Below are 19,015 nucleotides of genomic sequence, written 5' to 3' on the forward strand. Positions count from 1 at the left end.
TTCGAAATCTACCAAATACAATGAATGATCACTAAGAATTTAATTACATACTTTATCTTATTTCATAAGAATTTGGGCACAACTGAACGTACAGCTTATATCTATTGCTTATATCTAATTAATTTGAAGCTTGGGCTGCCTAGAGCATACTTTCTCTTTCTCTCTCACTCTTTCTTTAAACAAAAATAACATTTCTACAACTAAAAAAGGTTACCACACAAATACCAACATAAACTACAGGAGCACTTACACAACATGAGATTTGAGACCATACATTAACATCAGTGGATGGTTGATGAGCACCTGTGCAGCAAAACATGTTAATCTTGCAAATTATATAAACCTATATTTTAACCGAGCGGCTCTCCCAGAGACAGTTAGTTAACTGTGTTGCTAACATAAATAGCTAGGTAGTGAAAAAACCTAAATTTTAATGATTGTATTTTTAGATCATTAAAGTAAATTAACATCAGAAGCATTTGTCATTACAAAAATTTAATAGTTAGCTCATGGCAACTCTGTGTCAAGTTTTTGATGATGCTCATTGAAGAATTTAGTTTGGGAGCAAAAAGCTCTTTGAATATATTATAATGGGTAGATGTTCCATATAACGTATTTAGACAACTCCTGATGGCATGATCCTGCATACATTGATCCTATGGTACATTCGGCTTGCTGTTTTAATATAGTATATCGTAAGATCCTAGCCATGACTAAAACTTATAATATAACAATAAATTAATCATGATAGTACGTCGAATATGAAAGAAAAAATTTCCACAAGACCCAACATAATTAATTGTGATATTTGAGTTTTTGTTCGGCCGGATCTTTGGACGTAGTAAATTAAAACACAAAAAACATGTACCACAGGATCAATGTATACAGGATCATGCCATCAGGATCAAGGGATAAATTTGGATACGTGATATGGAACTTTTACAGAAACTCAAAATTATTCACTGACATTTGTCAAGTCATTATGTATTACTCATTATGGCAAGGAAGCATAATGGTTATGATTTGAGCCTAACCTTTAGCATGTCTTAATATTAATACTGTATGAGCACTGAGTCAGTAACTATTTCTGATATCATCAATTTATGTAGACAATCTATTACTTCGCTGGTTACTTGTGTTGAGTACCTAAGGATAGATTAGAAAATTTACTCTTGTCTATGTAAGTTTCATGAATGCAATTAATCAAATTAAATAAAACAAATTTTTAGACAGTAAATATATAATAATGGAACTGGAAAAAAATTAAAATAAAAACCTAGAGTACTAGTAATCTTTTAACTATCCTGCAATGGCACAATTTATTAATATTTAAACTGGGTTCTAAAATAATATATAGGGCATAAACCTATGAAGCCCAGGAAAAATTTTGGAGTAAAGAGGAGAAAATTCAGAACAGGTGCTTGCTGTAGTAAAAATACTATTATGTATCCTAAGATAAAAAAAGAAAGAAATTCAAACAGAAAATATTGTATACAACTAATGATTTAAGTCACAAACCTGCTGCACGTTCCAAAGTACAAGCAGAATGAGCATAAATGCACACCCATCTAGCTGCAGCGTTTCATTGCTTTTGTTTAGAATGTTATTAAAGAAAATGAGATAAGAGCAAAGTAGATATAAAAGTTTAATGACAAGTTTAAAAAAAACGCTGAATAACCTAGACATTTAAAACTATCATTCAGTATAAGTACCCATACCCTACTTAGTTTGACAAAACACAGAAAGAAAAAAGTACAATTTATAAATACGATGTTAACCTGGTTATTTAATTTTCTTCAGTTATGATAAATTTGATTACTATAAAAATAGATCAGTGCCCCATATCCAATTTATTCATCCATGCACATAAAATTAAATTAAATAATACTCACAGTTCCTGCAATGCTTTACGTGAAACACATTCTACACTCGAATTAACTTCAAAAACAAACTATTCCACCGAAATCAGGTCACTTTTAAACACGTATCCCACAGCTTACTACAAAACCAAAACATTACATGAAATAGCCTCGGCCTACAAATATTTTTTTAATCATTCTATTGACAAGGTAGCCAACATTTCAGGTACAAAATTAATTGTAAAATGATATCTAATTCGTATTATAATATTAAAAACTTCTTAGAAATATTGTTATTAAAATTAGAATAGAAACTCTTTTGCTAAAACATAAAAGTCAGAAAATTATTTTAACTTTCTGTTTGTGTTTATAGATTGGAATTACTAGTTTGAAGATATCACACCAACCCAACCAAAGGGGTAGCACAAGGTCGTGCGATGGAAGAGGGGTATGACGCCTAGAGAGGTAAAATTGAGAATCAGCTGGAACTGTCCGGCTGCCATATTGCTAGATTCCACTTTCCGAAAAACACTCATATAATTGCATTGGGCAGGTGGTGGTGTTGAGCTTCAAAGTTGGTGTAAATGTGTATTTAGTGTCTTAAAAGTAACATTTCGTGAATATATTGATATAAAAAACGTGTACTTTATCTGCTACCTCTATTATTTTGTCGTGGTCTCGTCGACTAGTTCCTGACAATGCTGCTGTACTGCCGGCTACTCAGGGTTCGGTAGAGAGGGGGTTCAGGCCGTGTGGCCGAGGAACTTAGTCTCCAGAGATTAAATGAAAACAATTCTAATAAAGTTTTATGGTCCTTTATGTACAAGACCCCGAACACTTTACATGGGGCTGCCACGTTTCCGCCTGTGACTAATTCGAGGTAGGTCGAAACCCGGTTCCGCGCACTGATCCAGTTAAGAAAATTACGGGACGTCCCGCCCGTGATGACTATCACTCCCACGGTAAAGAATATACTCCTTAAGACCCGCGCGTGATAGGATGTCTGTCTGACTGTATTCTGCACAGGCCAGATAGAAATTAAAAGAAAAATTAACACAGAACCTAAGACTGCGAATGACCAGGATGAAACAAAGAATCGCAACTCGCCCGAATTGACAACAGACCACGCGTGTTCGAAAAGTAAAACGAAAACTCGCGACCGTAACTGCTCAACGACAAGCTCGACTTCAAAGTTTATGAAAACGTCTCCGCACGGCAAAAGTCTAGTGGCTCTGCAAATACCGCGCCCGCTTGCCTCACCGTCCCGGAGCGACGTCCCCAAGACGTCCGTCGCCTCTCGTGCCGGGTCCACGACTTCTCCCGCTAGCGCGGAGCGATGACACTCGCGTGACCGCTGTCTCCCGAGTCCTGGCGACGACTGACTACTCCCCTGCCGCGCCTGAGCGCCCACGTCTCCCCCCCTTCTCCGCGAGCCCGCGGAACACGCTGATTGGTCACAGCCGGAAGCCGCGGCCTTGGCGCCCAGTGAACAATTAAAACTTATAAAATACAAAACCCTTCAATACAAAATTAATTATAATAAAAATATACAAAAATGTAAAGCAAAAATATATTTATAATAAAATAATAAGTCAAATCCTGTAAAGCAAACATATGTCGCACATCACCGTCTCTTGCGTAGCACAACACACTCAAGAGATGGCGCTGGCGAGGCATAACGGCCTGAAGGAGCCGAGGGAGACACTTGGGTCGACGTCAATTTCATGTTACTAGATGTGGAATAAACGAAAATGACTTGTGTAGTATTCGGCTGTAGTAACCAAACTGGACGAAAATCTAATTTTCAATTGGAGAAACAAAGTATTAGTAAAATCACTTTTAACCGGTATTTATAGATTATTTTATTATTAGTTACTGTTCTATGAATTGTTTGGAGCCTGTTTTTCTGTTTATGCGCTTGTTAAGGTATCACGAGTGAGTTATTTTTACTTTTAGGTTATATTAGTTAAATTTAAATTGGTATGCACTCGTAATACTACACTGAACAGCCCTCTTGTGGTAGTCCGTGGAGCGCAAATTTGAACACACGCACATCTCAATACGTCGGCGGTACAAATGCAGTAAAGCAGGGGAACTGGACAGTGGAGTCGGACCAGGTTTACGAGGTGAAACTCCGGCTGACGTCAAGACTTTGCCATTACATAGTGGGTTCATGGTGGTGGAGCAATCAGATTACTTGTTGTACAAAGCAAAGTAGGAACTATGGTGGGTATTATCATGTATCCTCCATCTATTATTTAAATCAGTCATCTCCTATCATCATGAATTATTATCTCTAATAAAGATCTAATAGTTAAAACTTTTCAATAATGGAAAGATTCCTTCCTGAAGGATAGAGTTGTGTGTACTTGATTCTGTGGAAGGTAAAGGTAAACACACTGCAGAATCAACCTTCCATCGGAACACTGTGTGGTCTGTGGCTTCCTCACCACGCCACTACATTGACGTCGTCCAACCGAAGGCCACCCTAAAGCCCGACCTGCAACCGCCAGTATTCGGCCCTGCTAACGGAACGCGCCCCTAGCCATGGCCCACCCGAGTCAGGCGAGCCACCAGCAGACAAGGTAGAACCCGGCCCCATAATAAACAGACCGACATTACAGTCGATCACTTTGATAAAACACACACAGAATATAAACAACATTACGTATAATTTAAACGTTCGCTTAATGAACGTGCGACGTAGGAGTGCCCGGGCACTCACGTGTGAAAATGTGTCGATATGTGTGTGAGTGTTCCCCTGGCGGCCTTCTGACTAGAATAGTTAATTAACCCATGTGACATAATTATTAACCCCTTATGTTTCGTTATTACCCCCCCACCAGAGCAGTCTGGCAAGAGACGAACAGTCTCTGGTGTGACGTATAATTTTAAAAACATAATTCGTAAACATACTAACTCTAAACTGTAGAAGGGGTGAGTAATGATAATTTAGCCTTAATAATTAATGTAGGAATTTAGCACCCTTAAAATCTCTTGTTAACTTGTTAAATTAGAAAATAACGTAATGAGGTCAACCCTGGCGCGAGGGACACCGAGCCTCGGCCGGACACCATGACATCACGCCAGTACAGCACGACTCGTGGACCGGGGTGGACGCACGTCCCACGGAGAGACATCATCCATTGTCTGCATTGAACTCACTTCTGGTAATTATAGTCACTTCCTCGAAACCTCTTTTTATTAATCTCTCCGTGCGTACCCGGTCCAAATTTTCGGTCCAGAACTTAATCCGGCCACATAAATTTTAAAACCCCCTGCACCACACTTGGTCTGCTGGGTAGTTTTCAGTATACGGCACGGGCCGCCTCCCGAACCGCAGAACTTGAATTAAAACCAGTCGCCCCTGCGCTGACACCACCCCGTAAGGGAACTTGGACGAATTAAGCTGCGGTCCGCGCTCCACTACAGTGGACGCGAACACCGCCTCGAGACATAGATATACGGGATTGGCCGCCTCTAATCGCCCTCACCCCTCTTTTGTGTAACCAGGCTCAGAACCGCCTAGTGCCACGCTAATACGTAACATTTTAGTAATTTTGTGCGATGCCTTGAACCTGGAACATTCTTGAGTAAACTTGTGCGACGCGCCACCACGTAACATTTCAGTAAACTTGTGCCACGCCTTCATTACGTAACTTTTCAGAATAACTTTGTGTAATTGTGTAACTTATGTATTGTGTGACGTCACCCTCTGTACGACGTGGTGTGTAATCAATGGTATTACACCAAACCCACAGTCGCATGAATAAACGACGCACTCATTTGTTGCATTACTTCAGCACCTAATCAATTAGCCATACAACTTCCAACCACCACCAAGTAGGGAATTCCTCACATCCCACACAACACCGCCGACGGTCCTAGTGGACCACGCAGGGGCAACCGACCCCACGACCCACCTATCGACTAGAAACAGAGCTATTCTGGCGCCCATCCGGAAACACTACATCGACAACAGCCATTCCCACTAGGAGCCGCACCGGGACTCGAGCCCGAGACCACGGACGACGGCAACATGGTGTCACCATGTGTGAAATAGCTGTAAGGGCTGATCGTCAAAGTGACAACAAGTTTGCCCAGTAGATTTATGTCATAATATTGAAAATATTTTCTACTAAAATTTCATTTTATATTTAAGACTCACTCAATCTTTTTGCAGAATTGTAAACGATAAAGATCTACTGGATGTATTACTAGACAAAAAGAATGTAAATACTTTTTATTAAAACAATTTTAATCTTAGTTATGTCGTACTAGGGATTTAAGGGAACGAAAAAATGAAATGTCAGAGTGGGCGCCACCACGTGATATGGGTACGTGGACCCGGCGGAGACTCCCTTCAGGGCGTGACGTGACCCGTGTAAGGCTAGGCCCGGTTCCCTTAGCAAACGATATCGCACCAGTGGGCTCTTAAGGCGTCCCACACGCCTCATGGTTCAGGAGCAGGGACACGTTACTCGACTAAAAATCACAAGTTCGATGTACTGACGACAGTCGTCGTGCCCTCATAGACTTAGAGGCTGTTTCTGCCCACCGCCGGGTACCTGAGGGGGGCTATTCCCCCCTAAACCCTCTGTGCAGTGCAGTGAGTGCTCCGTGCTAGGGACGCAACCGCGTGGGCCCTAACTTCGCTTCTGGACCGCTCAAGGATGGACATCTTTGTATAATTATTTGTAAATAACTTAACTTGTAATTGTGTATTCAAATAGGGTAGTTATGTGTTTTGTTTGAATCGTGTAGCTTTGTACAGGGGCCGCGCCTGGCCCGCAGTGGACATGCGACCCTCCATGCCGTTTTCCCCCCCTTCCCCCTCCCTCGCGCGGCACTGCGGCCGCGCGGGGCGGGGAGTCGACAGTCGCCGCTTGGTTGCCGTCGAGGGAGGTTCTGTATCGCTGCGCTCCGCGAGTCCGTAGGCCCTATGCCACGCGTGTCGCTAGCGTCGCTACCATCGCTTCGGTTAGCTCCCACGTTCGACATTTTCAGTCGCGGAGTAGTGCACCTTCGTGGATGACCAGCAATTTGCATTCGTTCACGGCGCGGCGGGGGACGTGTCCCGTAACATCGTTGTGGGTCAGGCGCGCTCAGGGAAAAGGACTAAATAAAACATCTTGTAGACTAACAGCAGACGTTTCCTGGTTCGATCTCCACTCCCATACTCCTGCCCTGTTCATCACCTCCCCCTCTCCCCAGCTCCCAGTCCCGGCCACAGTAGGCACGAACCCCCACCTCTCACTGAGTTAGTCGGCCGAAATAATTACAACCTAAATTCATAGTCGCACGTCGGGGATCGGGAAGGATCCACGGCCTGGGGACGACAGTACTCCTTTTATTACAGCAACGTTACAACACATCTCCAGTTGCGCTACATCTACATTCCCTCATTGAAACTGTTAATAACATCAACGGCGGGAAAGAATTGGTTTACAGGCTGACAAGGTCACCTCGTGAGTTTAGGACGCGGTTCGTGGTAAAACGTTCGAAATGAACTTAAATATTTATTAAAACGAGTCGGTCACCCGGAGTAGGCCTCGCAGATACAAAAAGGTTTTAAGAATTATGAAAAGTCCGGCGGATGTTAAGAGATCAGTTGATTGAAAAAAAAAATATGAAGTTGCGCGGTACTCACAAAGCATCCTACCCCGGGTGATGAACGGAAGCGACTGAAGAGGCCAGGGCAGCATGGTGGCTGGAAAGCACCGGATTTACCGTTAGTCTCTCCTGTTATTTATTACCACATATTTAACTAAAACAAATACACTAAATATTCTATGATAAAATTATAGCAAGGTTTCCTTACTTATGTTGAGTATTATTTTTTTAAATTAGGATTATGGTTCAAACTGGCTGCGGGTAGTTCCATTGCCTGCCGCGTGGGGCGCTGCGCCATCCTTACCAACTAGAACTGCAAACATAATCCTTAGGGAATATTATTTAAAGAAAAGACATGTAGCAATTATGTAAACATTAAAATTGAATGAGAAAATAAAAGGGGTCGTGGCACAGACTCTACTCGCGCCTCTTGTTGGCAGCCTCACACGTGCACACACACACCTGCACACCGCGCGGGAGGTTTGAAATCGAGGGTGGTGGTGGTGGGAGGAGAGGGGTGGCGATGGCGTGAGGCACATCGGGCTTAGGGTGGGCGTAGCCCCGGTCGACGTCAGTTATTATCGTTTGCAGTGTCTTCAACATTACATATGTGTGCAAACCGAGAAAAAAAAATTGTATGCGGATGTGGCAAGCGTGTATATTACTTACCCCATGATATACTTTTTTCACAGATATAAGAAATAACCAGAGTTCATGGCTGCGAATGTGTAACCAAACAAACTTTGATGTGAAATGTACTAATATGGCGGCCGTATTTACATTCTGCCGAGCCACGCCCACATTGAAACCAAAACATTGCTTTGGTGCTACGTGTTTTGATACGCAACAACATGGTTTTGAATTAATTGGAGTTCTTATGCGAGTATATGAAGTAATATTCGATGAAAATGAAATCACACTTGAATAAAGATGTTTTAAATATTCCTATAGTTTATTTATATCATTTAAATGATGTGTGGAGCACAATGAGATGTGATAGTGCTTGCCTTTTTATAATACGAAGTGTTCTTAAATTTGTGTTGGTCTCCACTTTAATGCTTTAAATAACGTCTTGTTTGGTCATTAGGTTGTCATCAAGTAGTGTACAATAGGCATAACCATTCACACATTCCGAACATATTCAGATTTATTAGTGGCAGTGCGTCACCCAGAAACCAATAACAACAATTATTATTAAATGTTAATATATAAAGAAGCTGATGTTTAAGGTTCTGAGCTTGGATGAGGGATTGTATAAATTGTTAGTGTTTTTTGTCTCTTCCTAATAACTAACCCTTGGTGCGGGATCACAGAATAGAATAAAGGTTTTGTTCCGACGGGAAGCTAGAGGTGGGTCGAAAAGTATCAACCAGATATGATGTCACTGATACGCACCTGTATCAGGAACGGCAAACGAGTACACTTGAAAAGTATCAAGTACTTTAGTATCAATTCAGAATTCGCCTGGAACAACACCACGGCCAATGTGCGCAGAACCCGATCGCAGATGACAGTCACTTGGGCGGAGCTTGTGAAAGGGGAGGGAGCGGCACGACGAATAAGGGATAAAGAAGGGAAATAATGTAGGGGAGGAAGCGCAGGGGAAGGTGTTGAAGGAGAGGCGCAAAGCTAAATTGTTACGAGTCGTTTGGTTATTGTCCCACATCAAAGTACGCTCAGTGCGCAGTGCGTGCACAGTCTCGTTCAATAATAAAACTAATGAAATTTTAATATTAAAAAGTACATTAATACAAGATAATATTTATATTTGTGCACCTAACAGCTATGAAAATGCAAATAAATTCTCAGTTGACACTAATAACAGATGTAATCAACATATGGACTTTTTTTTCCCGAAAACAATTAGTGACTAGTGTTTTCATACATTAAAAGATTACGATTTTATCAAACATTAAAAAAAAAAAAAAAACAGATACGTACATTAGTGAGCATACTATATCAATGTTTACGTTTCAAATGTTTCTTCAGATTAGTCGATGATGATTTATAACTCAGTTTTTGTTTACACAAATTACAATTAGCAAACTCATTTTCCGTAAAAAAATTCCACACAAATGAAGTCTTTTTCCTGCACCTAACCATTCCTTGTTTCACTATACAGATACTAACTACAAAGCATGACAGCCAGCAACAATGTACATGGTGGTAATTAATACACGGCCAGGACGAACTGCAGTGAATGTTGAACTGATTGATACTGGCTGTATCAGGCGGGCATGAGAGTAACAGAGGTAAAGAATTACCGGGCGTGATGAATAATGTATCAGAAACACCGATACCTTTTTATGCTGGTGATGACGGCACGGAGGATGTGTACCCTGTAACGAGAATGCTGATACCTTGTCGCTTCCCGGGACCGCGACAGCTCTGATACAAAAGTATCAGATACTTATATCTAGTTACATTACTGTATCAGTATCAGGTTGGTACAGATACCGAAAATTGCTGTATCAACCCACCTCTACGGGAAGCTGCCTACTGCCCACGCGGGTTGGGTGGGAGGGACTTACCAAGCATATTTGTGTGCCAAAAGAAACTTTGTGATAGCGAAACTATGCTGGAATACATTTTGTACACTTAAATTGTCATAAAAACAAATAATCGCAACTTTAAAAGTACTTGAGTAAATTAAAATTACACCATTTAATTCTCACGAAAGTGCTGCTATCTTTACGATAGTTGCCAAACGACCGCTAGAATGCATTGAAATCTCGATCTATACCAAATATTACAATATTTGTCTATACTAACCTTTATCTTTGGTAGCCCGGTTCAGGGCACAGTTTATTAAAACGTTTACTTTTTCGTTTCCTAAATTGGGTTTGGACGCGTTCTTCAAAATGGTCTGCGAGATAGGTTACGGTTGTATGCTAACAATATAGTTCATCTCTTATCTTACCCGAATATCTTGAAATTCCGCCTTTACATTTGCAGCTAATATTTGATTACTCCCTTCACGCTTCATGGCTGTCCCTATGACGTTTTCGAGGTGAAAGTAAACATTCTCTTCATCCTCCCAAAGAATCAGCTGCTTGCTAGTGCAAATTCGCGAACGAAATAGCTCACGCCATTTAGTATTTTTGACATGTTTTGAGCATTTTTAATGTATTTTCCTAAACCAACTGTTGTTATAACTTACCGGTGGTTCTGAAATGTGTTAGAAATAATATATAATCCATTTAGGTAATTTGCGTGGTCATTTATTATATTCTCTTGATACAACAATCTAGCAAAAAGGTAACAACTTCCATAGAGAATATAATATGCATGACAGTATGCAGGAACAAATAATGTGCTGCCTATTTGCAACCAAACAACAATTAATCTATGATATGGCAGAAACTAATCAATTCCAACACCAACCAATCTTTAATTACCAAGAGAAGCGAAAACCTACTTCTCCAGAAAATAAAATGCACAACGAAATTTTGCAACTTTTTTTTAACTTTCTCTATTTTTATTTGCCATAACTAAACCATTTGAAAACCTATGGTCCCAAAAGAAATAATTTGAATTTTATGATAATTTAATAGCATTGCCTATCTGGTGATCTAACATACTTTTTACAAAAAACAATCATGAATAAGCACGAACGCGAATTATTTGAGCTTGTCTTGGGGTCAGTGAATAATAGGTTTCCACTTTGCTTCCGAGCTGTACAGAAGTTAAGTCAAAGTGAACTTTAAAGCTATTAACAAGCTACGCTAACTACCGTCCTTGCTGCAAGGTCATGCATTAAATACAAGTGTTCCGTTGGTTTTTTTTATTAACGAATTGAACGTTTTCTAATTTAAGTTTGTGTAAATATATTTAGATAAGTCTAGGTGAATTTGTACTTTTGGCATGGAATGTAAAAGGTTATTTTCGTAAATGTGTTGAGGCTATATATTTTTTTTAACTGGCTTTACACTGTGGCTACTTAAATTGCTTGTCTAACCATAAGTACCTACCTTATTGCTTTTGTAAGAAATTGTTATACAAATTTCATACCAAAACCCTAATTTTTTTTTGAGTTAGCATTTTTTTTTGCAACTTGTAAGTTAATTTGTTAATAACAATTATAATAGAAAACTTAACCTGCAGTAGTTTTAAAGAAGTCAAAATTCCTCCACAGGTTTATGACCTTAATTGTTACATTTTTAATGAAATCATATAAATTAATTTGTGACTAATTTACACATTGTTAAAAAAATTACTGTATTATTCAGTTTTTTACATTTTGTGGAGTTTCTTTGAGGCTAGTACAAGATAATCTTAATTAACTTCCTGAAACATATCTCAGCATTGTCTGTTGCATAAAGCAACACCTATATTGATAATCTGTATAATGATATTCTACTACACCGCATGGATAAACATTCCTAAAATACTCTGAATTATTTTTACTGTCAAATTACTTTCCACATTTCATCTGTAATAAAGACACAGATATATTGCAAAGCATGACTGTTTCTCAATTGTGTACATATCCACACATTTCCAACACACTTGTGCACCACAGATACATTGGAGCTAAACACAACAATCAATAGCAGTTACTATATGGAAGCAGAGCATATGTTAATGTTTGTTGTGCACAGTTTGACAGCAAATTGAACTGATACACAGTAGGTCTTTAATTCGGCATGTTTGGGGCCATGGCCATGCCAGATTAGCAATTTTGTTGGACTATCAAAAGTCTGGACATAGGTTTAATGTTAATACCAAATCAAAATTAATTCACACAGTACAATGGTTTTTTAAAATCAGTTGAAATAAGCTGCTGTAGTGAAAGGAGAAAAAAAAAAAAAAAAGGTATTGGCTTTCTTAAAATTATTATGGAAACGTACTCATGAAATGTGAAGTGAAACCAGTCAGAACACAGGAAACATGTTACTGGAATAAAAACTAACGGTTACAATAAACTCTGAGTGAATTAAAAGTAGGCAGCGGATTAACGTGACAGCTGGAACCCATGGCACGATTGGTGCCTGGTTACTGACTGGTGGATTAAAGACCTTTCATTGTATTAGGTTTAATAAATGAATATTAAAAGGAAATAGGTAAGAATATGATGTTTGTGTGTAACTGATCGTTGAAACAATTTTTTTTATATAGTTACGTTTATTTAATTGAAAAACAGTTCTTTGGATAAAGTTAGCTGCTAGTACATACATGGAGGAATGCTATTAGGCATAAGCTTGGTGGCCGTCCTCTGAAACTTCCACTTGTACCACCTTTCCCTCAAGCTCATTCACTTGATGAAATACCATAGCACTTAATAAACTAAAATTGATGACTGAAGTGAAATAACAACTATTATCTCTGCAAATTTGGCATGGAATTTTGTGCTCTGCAGCTGCATGTTAAGTAAACTTATTAATTGCAGGTGCCAAATAACAGTGCGGATAATCCCAAAAAATACAACGGACGGTCTGGGATTGGAGCAGCAGCTGCAAGAATTAGCATGCCCGGCTTGTGGTCTGTGTTAGTATTGACAGTTGCTGTACATCATATTATACCACGCCTATGTCCGAACAATAACACTGGCTGAGTTAACAACATCCTTGGCAATAGGCATCAAACCTAAGGCAGGCAGCATGCATTGTAATTCAGCTGAGAAATAGCAACCAACCAGTACCAAACTGAAGATTTGGTATAGCTGATTTCTAGAACATACCTACATTAAAAACCATTCACTGTATATGTAGCCACCAGAGGATAATTTGTTAACAGCGCTTGCATTTCCGCTATTATTAAAAAAAAAAAAAACACATCTTCATTTCTGAGTTTATTCTGCAGTTACCTCAATTGCATGCAGTTGAAGTGTTGCGATGTTACCTCAGGTGTTGCAGTGAAAAGTAACGAGAAGTGGCTACTTCTTGAAGATGTTCTGACCAGCAGCTCGAAACATGGATGGCTTCCAGTAAGGACAAACCACATTCATGCTTAAAACAGTACTGAAATATATTTATAGACAGTAAAGAGTGTTTGTTAAGTTCGACCTGGTGGCTCAGGGCTTCTGGCCCGCGAACTGCATATTTGCGGGTTCGATTCCCGGCTGGCTCAGGGATGTTTCGCCTGCAAAATATTTCCGTAACGGGTTCAAGGCCAAGTGTCGTGCCATTGCGTCACTTCCACACTGCGGAGGACGAGTGGCGAAGCACTGTAGAATCACCTCGCCTGGCCTGGCTAGATTAAAAGGCATATTTTTGGTACAGTGAAACCAATCATTAGGCACCTCACTTAAAGGGATCATCTCATTTCAAAGTAAATATTTATTCTCACTTCTCTAAAATATTTTTTTTTTGTTTACTAATCAATTACCTCTTAAGGGCCCCGCTTACCTCGGCAGAGCTTTAGAAAAATCACGCGATTAAAAAACTGCTCAAGATATCCTAATTTCACAAAAAAGCATTTAAGAATATGCCGATTCTGTTCCCATATTTTGTTTTTGAAATGTATTTTTAGGGTGAGTGAAAAGGGGTAAAACATATGTTTTGAAAATAATTTTTAGGTAAGAATCAACAGATGCAGATTCTTGATAGAACTCTAGGGACTTGCAGTAAACCTTTATTTTCATTTCTTTGCCATATAATGTTACGGTTACCGCTCTAATCTCATATTTTCCTATGCAGATGAAAAAACTGCACACCAGTCCAGAGCCTTATGTTTAGAGGCGATACTGTGCTAGAAGCACCAGCGAGCGTCAATATTCCGCCTCACTAACACAAATACACCCTTGACTAGGAGGACCCCTTAAACATTATTTCCAAATATAAAATCATAGATACATTATTAATAATTGTAACACTAACAATCTCTCGTCTTCACATTTACTGTTAGGTGGCCAACAATTAATCCATCGCTCATGGATCTTATAGTGGAGCAGTTGAGTTGCTCAAAGGCCAAGATGAAGAATGGGGAAAATCGGCTGGTGAACAGCAAACTGCCTCAGCATTGTAGAACCGCTGCGATGTGAAATAACAGTTATTGTAAGCAGATAGGCAGTGACATACCACCAGTTGACTCTCATGGAAGCCCAAAGAAGATATCCTTCAAGGAAGTACTGAATATTATGATCAGCATGTTTATAGCACAGAATTTGTTTTGGACGCACCAGATAAAATGATTTACTCATATCTGTTGCATTATGACTGATATACAAATCAGTCAACTTATAATGTCACTTATTATGAGCACTATCTCGAGGCCTTTTTACACAATTCAAAATTATATTGAATTAAAAAAAATTTCTTTTGTTTGTTTTTAAAAGATATAATTTTTGGTTTCTATTACTTTCTATATACAGTGGAACCCTGATTAACCAGGGTAATTGTGTGGGAAAAGGATTTGGGGGGGGGGGGGGGGGAAGTCAGCATGGATAAGCGAAAATCACAGATAATCAAATCAAAATGTATTTTAATACAGCAAAATTTCATGACTAATTTATACAAAACAAATGTACGAGTATTACTGACACTATTTATTAATTTTTAAAAATATATATGAATAAAATTATTTGTAATGACCTAAAAGATAGTTTTACTCCTTTCTTGTCGGGTTTGGTCACCCCCCCCCCCCCCCGGCCAAGTTTAATTTTTAATCGAGGTTAACAGAATGCTTGGTTAATCGGGTGGTCAGGGATAATCGAGGTTCTACTGTATTACAAAACATTTCAGGAAATTTTTTTTAGAAAATTTTCAGGAGACATTAGAATACCATAAAAAATATTTAAGTGATAATTTTAAATTAAGACCTGGAAAATTCCATTCAAAACCCTTTTCAAATCAATGTCTTTGCGCAATCGGAACATTTAGTCTATTAAACCACACAATGGCAGATGTTAATGGCAACATGGCATCTGATTTTCAAGGCAATGAATTCAATATAAAATGAATGTGATTTGAAGCAAAATTTGACCAAGTAAATGGCCTGTAGCTAATTACAGTGAAAGGGTCTTTAATCCGGAATGTTTGGAGCCACAACCATGCCAGATCTTCGAGCATCAATATAGCTGTAATGGGAATAACAAAGACAAATTAATGTACAGTACAATGGTATTCTCATAAGTTTTAATAAGCTGCTCCATAGAAATAAAATATATACATGAGCGTTGGCCTCTTAAAAACAATCATTATGGACATTAAACCATATAATGTGGAACCGCTAGAAAATAAGGAAACGCTCTACTCAAATTAAATCAGAAAGTAATGATAAACTCTGAGTGAACTAAAGGCCAACAGCTGGAATCGACTCGAAAAAAATCCCAACTTGAGTTGCTAGATTGGTGCTCAATTACAGTGTGTGGCAAACCAATGAATGCCGGACTAAAATCCCATTCACTGTATTAGATTATGCAGAGGAAATGTATTTGTAACGTTGCTTTATCGAACTTGAATGAATGCTTCGTCCACAGGCAACCAGCTGTGCAGACAAGGTGGTACACTATGTCCTGAGCCAGATACTGTACAACATGTTCGAGATTCAGGATGTGGAGATGCAGGAGGTGTTTTACGACCTCCCTGATCCTGCAGATGCTGTCAACATACTGTGGTTACAAGGAAAGGCTATCGGTTTCTACACCGTCAAGCTGAAAGGTTGGTTAACACCTGTCATTGAAAATGAAGTTGAAGGGGAAACACAAACTTTGGGCGCGGTTACACGGGAGTCTGAACTACTTCAGGTGAACATGTTCAGCTGTTGAGTGCGGTTACACACAGTCTGAACATGTTTCGTTCGAGGCCATTTCCCATTTAACTTAAACAGGTTGGCAAAGTAGTTCAGATCGACATATCTTCTTCATTAGCCTCTGATTGGCTGTTTAGAATATAAACAGTCTTTGGCAGAAATTCAAGATGGAAAGTGTTTCTGGCACAAGTTCGAGTAATATTTTACCGAATGCAACAAAAAAAATCAACAGATAATTATATATATATTTTTGAATTAATCCTGACCTTAATTTTCTTAAAACTGAGATAGGTACTCTCGCTCAAAAAATAATAAAAAATAAGTTTAAAAAATGTACTGTGCATGTTGTTTGAATTCCCGATTTGTAAAAAAATATTGAGCAATATGTAAACACATTCCATTTCTGCTGATAATGCTGTATAAACAAGTGAGAAAATCCCACGTTTACTGGATACAGTTACAAAATAGACATCAACAACACAGTCATTCGTTGACAGTAGACAATCGGTTTTAGAGCTAAACACACTTTTCAGCAACTACCGTGTAACCGTACCCTTTCGCGTTTGTAAACGTGTTTACTTAAACATGTTCACCTGAAGTAGTTCAGGGTTCCGTGTGACCGCGCCCTTTATCTCAATGACAATCATACGTGAAGCTGCACCAGACATTTGATAAATGTTTTGGAATTTGATTGTTTTGAACTAATCACCATGAAACAATTCTGTTCTGGACCAAGTACCAAGTATGATATATCTTCAGACAAAGCACAAAGAAATAACCAACCTTTGAGGGATTCCCAAACTACATCTTCTGACATCCATTGCTTGGTTAAGTTACATTCCCAGATTATTTTAACAAAATTAATCATCTTGCAATTGTTTACCCCCCCCCCCCCCCCCCCCAAGTTACACACGCACACATATATATACATACACATAGGATATTTGTTTGGAGATTTTTTTTTTACACGCATGTGATGTAAACTAAAAACAAAATTTAATTATGAACTGAAATTCAGAGTCTCTGCCTTGTATCGTGCAGTAAGTTTTCTCCGATGTTGGCAGACTCAGTCAACGAGGCCACGTCGGAAAGGTACGCGATGGACACACTGGACACCGCCTACATACAACCTTCCCACAGGCGCTGTGGCCACGGCCTGGCCATGGTCCAGGAGTTTGTGAGCTCTCGCATAGGGAAGGAAGTGGGCTTCAGCGCACCAATATCGTCCGCCATGCGAGGAGGTAAGCCTTGGGCGTGTGGGTCAGCCTGTAGACACCGTGATGGCTTTCCATTCTATCACTCGTAATGTAACATAATAAATATCAAAATTTTTGAATGTTCAGAATCTGCATACAGGTTTAACTTTTGATCTTAATCACACAATGCTAACTCCAGCAAAGGTTGGCACGGTTTTACGGTCAGAAGCTAGCGAAATGACCACAAAATGTAAAGTACTAGACATGAATGTTCAACACAGCATGAGATGATAAAATGAGCCAATAATAGTTCAAAAATGGAATTTTTTTCTTCAATGGGACTTACAAATACATAGTTGTCGCACAGTCAAATATTCTGTTTTTTCTCTCTCTAAACTTTAAGCTTAACAGAAAGTGAGAACATAGATACTTGCGGATATATATCGTACATCGCAGACACATGCAGAATTGTGCACCATCAGTGATTACACTCCTGTCCTACTTTCATTAGACACATAAAAAGTGCCAATTAGGCAAAAATTAATTCACATTCATTCGTAGTTTGGTTCCAGATGTACCAAAACGTCTACAAGAATCTCTCAAGCGCCCTTGCATTTGTGTCATGTCTTAATTTTCACAAGAATTACATTGTGTGTGTGTATGTGTAGTTTTTTTTTAAAAAAATATAACAACTTTCGTATTAAACTGTTTTAAGCAAGAATTCCTCACAGTAAAAATAAAAAAAACCACAAATTTGTGATGTGCAAAGATCTCAACTGATGGTTGCGGCTGAGTCAGCAAAGTAAAATGTTTCAATTCCCTTTGTCCCTCCACCGTTCCTCCTTCAGTCTGTTCCATTCTTATCCTCTCCCCTGCACTCCTTTAATGATCTGCTCTTCCCAATTTCTCCTTGGTCTTCCTCTGCAGCCTCTCTTTTCCATTCTATATGCATGGCCATTCTTGCTTTTTCCAGTGACTTCATTCAAGTCCTGAAGTCCTGATCTTGCTTGCACCATCTCAATCCTGATGCTGTCTTGCTGATTGTGTGAAGTTACAATCCCACAATGAATGTGGTCAACAAGTTAAGCTTGAAATATAATGAACTTCCACTAGCGTAGAACCACCAGGATAAAACACATTGCGTGTTGCAGTGCTGGAACAGTTCTTGCGGGATAACCCTGCGTGGAGAGAGAGCATGTGGGAGGTGAGTGGCACGGGTGGGGACGGGAACAGGAAACTGCTCTGGCTGTCCCTCTCGGCGAAGAGGAAGCTTCAGGACCACAACTCCTGCAACACTGCGGGCAAGAGGAGCCGGCTGGAAGAAGGGAGACCAGAGTGTAGCTCCACTTCACTGTCCCCGTGAAATAATAAAAAAATCCCCTTCACACGGAATGTATAAATATTTGCGAAATGAAATCACTGTGATCTTATGAAATAATAATTACACTACTACTACCACATATATATTACTATTTGTTGAGCTATTCTGTGTCTTCTTTTGTTGTTGCTCTATTGACAAAGTTTCTTCATCTTAATGTATATTTATTATGAATTTTCTTGACTTTAGTGGTTTTGTGTTTGTTTCTGTTGTTTGACGATTTATTTAACTATTAAAGTCTTTATTGAATCCTAAGGTATTTTTTTTTTAATGTTCTA

The 19,015-nt window shown here is 39.2% G+C and overlaps 2 protein-coding genes across 18 annotated transcripts in view; one reads left to right on the plus strand and one right to left on the minus strand.

The window, feature by feature from the left end:
• LOC134534922 (tyrosine-protein kinase CSK) overlaps positions 1-10,757 on the minus strand; it is a 98,075-nt gene extending 87,318 nt beyond the window's left edge. Inside the window, exons 1-2 of one of the 5 annotated variants that reach the window (XM_063373628.1) lie at positions 10,633-10,757; positions 7,510-7,569 (exon numbers count right to left, since the gene is read on the minus strand). The gene's annotated coding sequence lies outside the window, so the exon portion shown is untranslated. The other 4 variants (XM_063373629.1, XM_063373626.1, XM_063373627.1 and 1 more) reach the window with 4 other exon arrangements.
• Positions 10,758-11,056: 299 nt separating this feature from the next.
• Positions 11,057-18,992, plus strand: LOC134534923 (protein FAM169B-like). Of its 13 annotated transcripts, none has more exons than XM_063373634.1 (6): positions 11,057-11,112; positions 12,862-12,959; positions 13,319-13,398; positions 15,892-16,072; positions 17,228-17,404; positions 18,511-18,992. In XM_063373634.1, the coding sequence occupies exons 1-6, from the start codon at positions 11,072-11,074 to the stop codon at positions 18,720-18,722; spliced, it is 789 nt and encodes a 262-aa protein (XP_063229704.1). In that variant the 5' UTR covers positions 11,057-11,071; the 3' UTR covers positions 18,723-18,992. The 13 variants fall into 13 exon arrangements, with proteins under 13 accessions (XP_063229704.1, XP_063229716.1, XP_063229706.1 ...); XM_063373636.1 differs by lacking the exon at positions 11,057-11,112 and adding an exon at positions 11,119-11,350 and having other exon boundaries at positions 18,333-18,992; XM_063373635.1 differs by lacking the exon at positions 11,057-11,112 and adding an exon at positions 11,119-11,350.
• The last annotated feature ends 23 nt before the right edge of the window (positions 18,993-19,015 follow it).

Source organism: Bacillus rossius, chromosome 8, assembly GCF_032445375.1.
Source record: "Bacillus rossius redtenbacheri isolate Brsri chromosome 8, Brsri_v3, whole genome shotgun sequence".
Lineage (NCBI taxonomy): Eukaryota > Metazoa > Arthropoda > Insecta > Phasmatodea > Bacillidae > Bacillus > Bacillus rossius.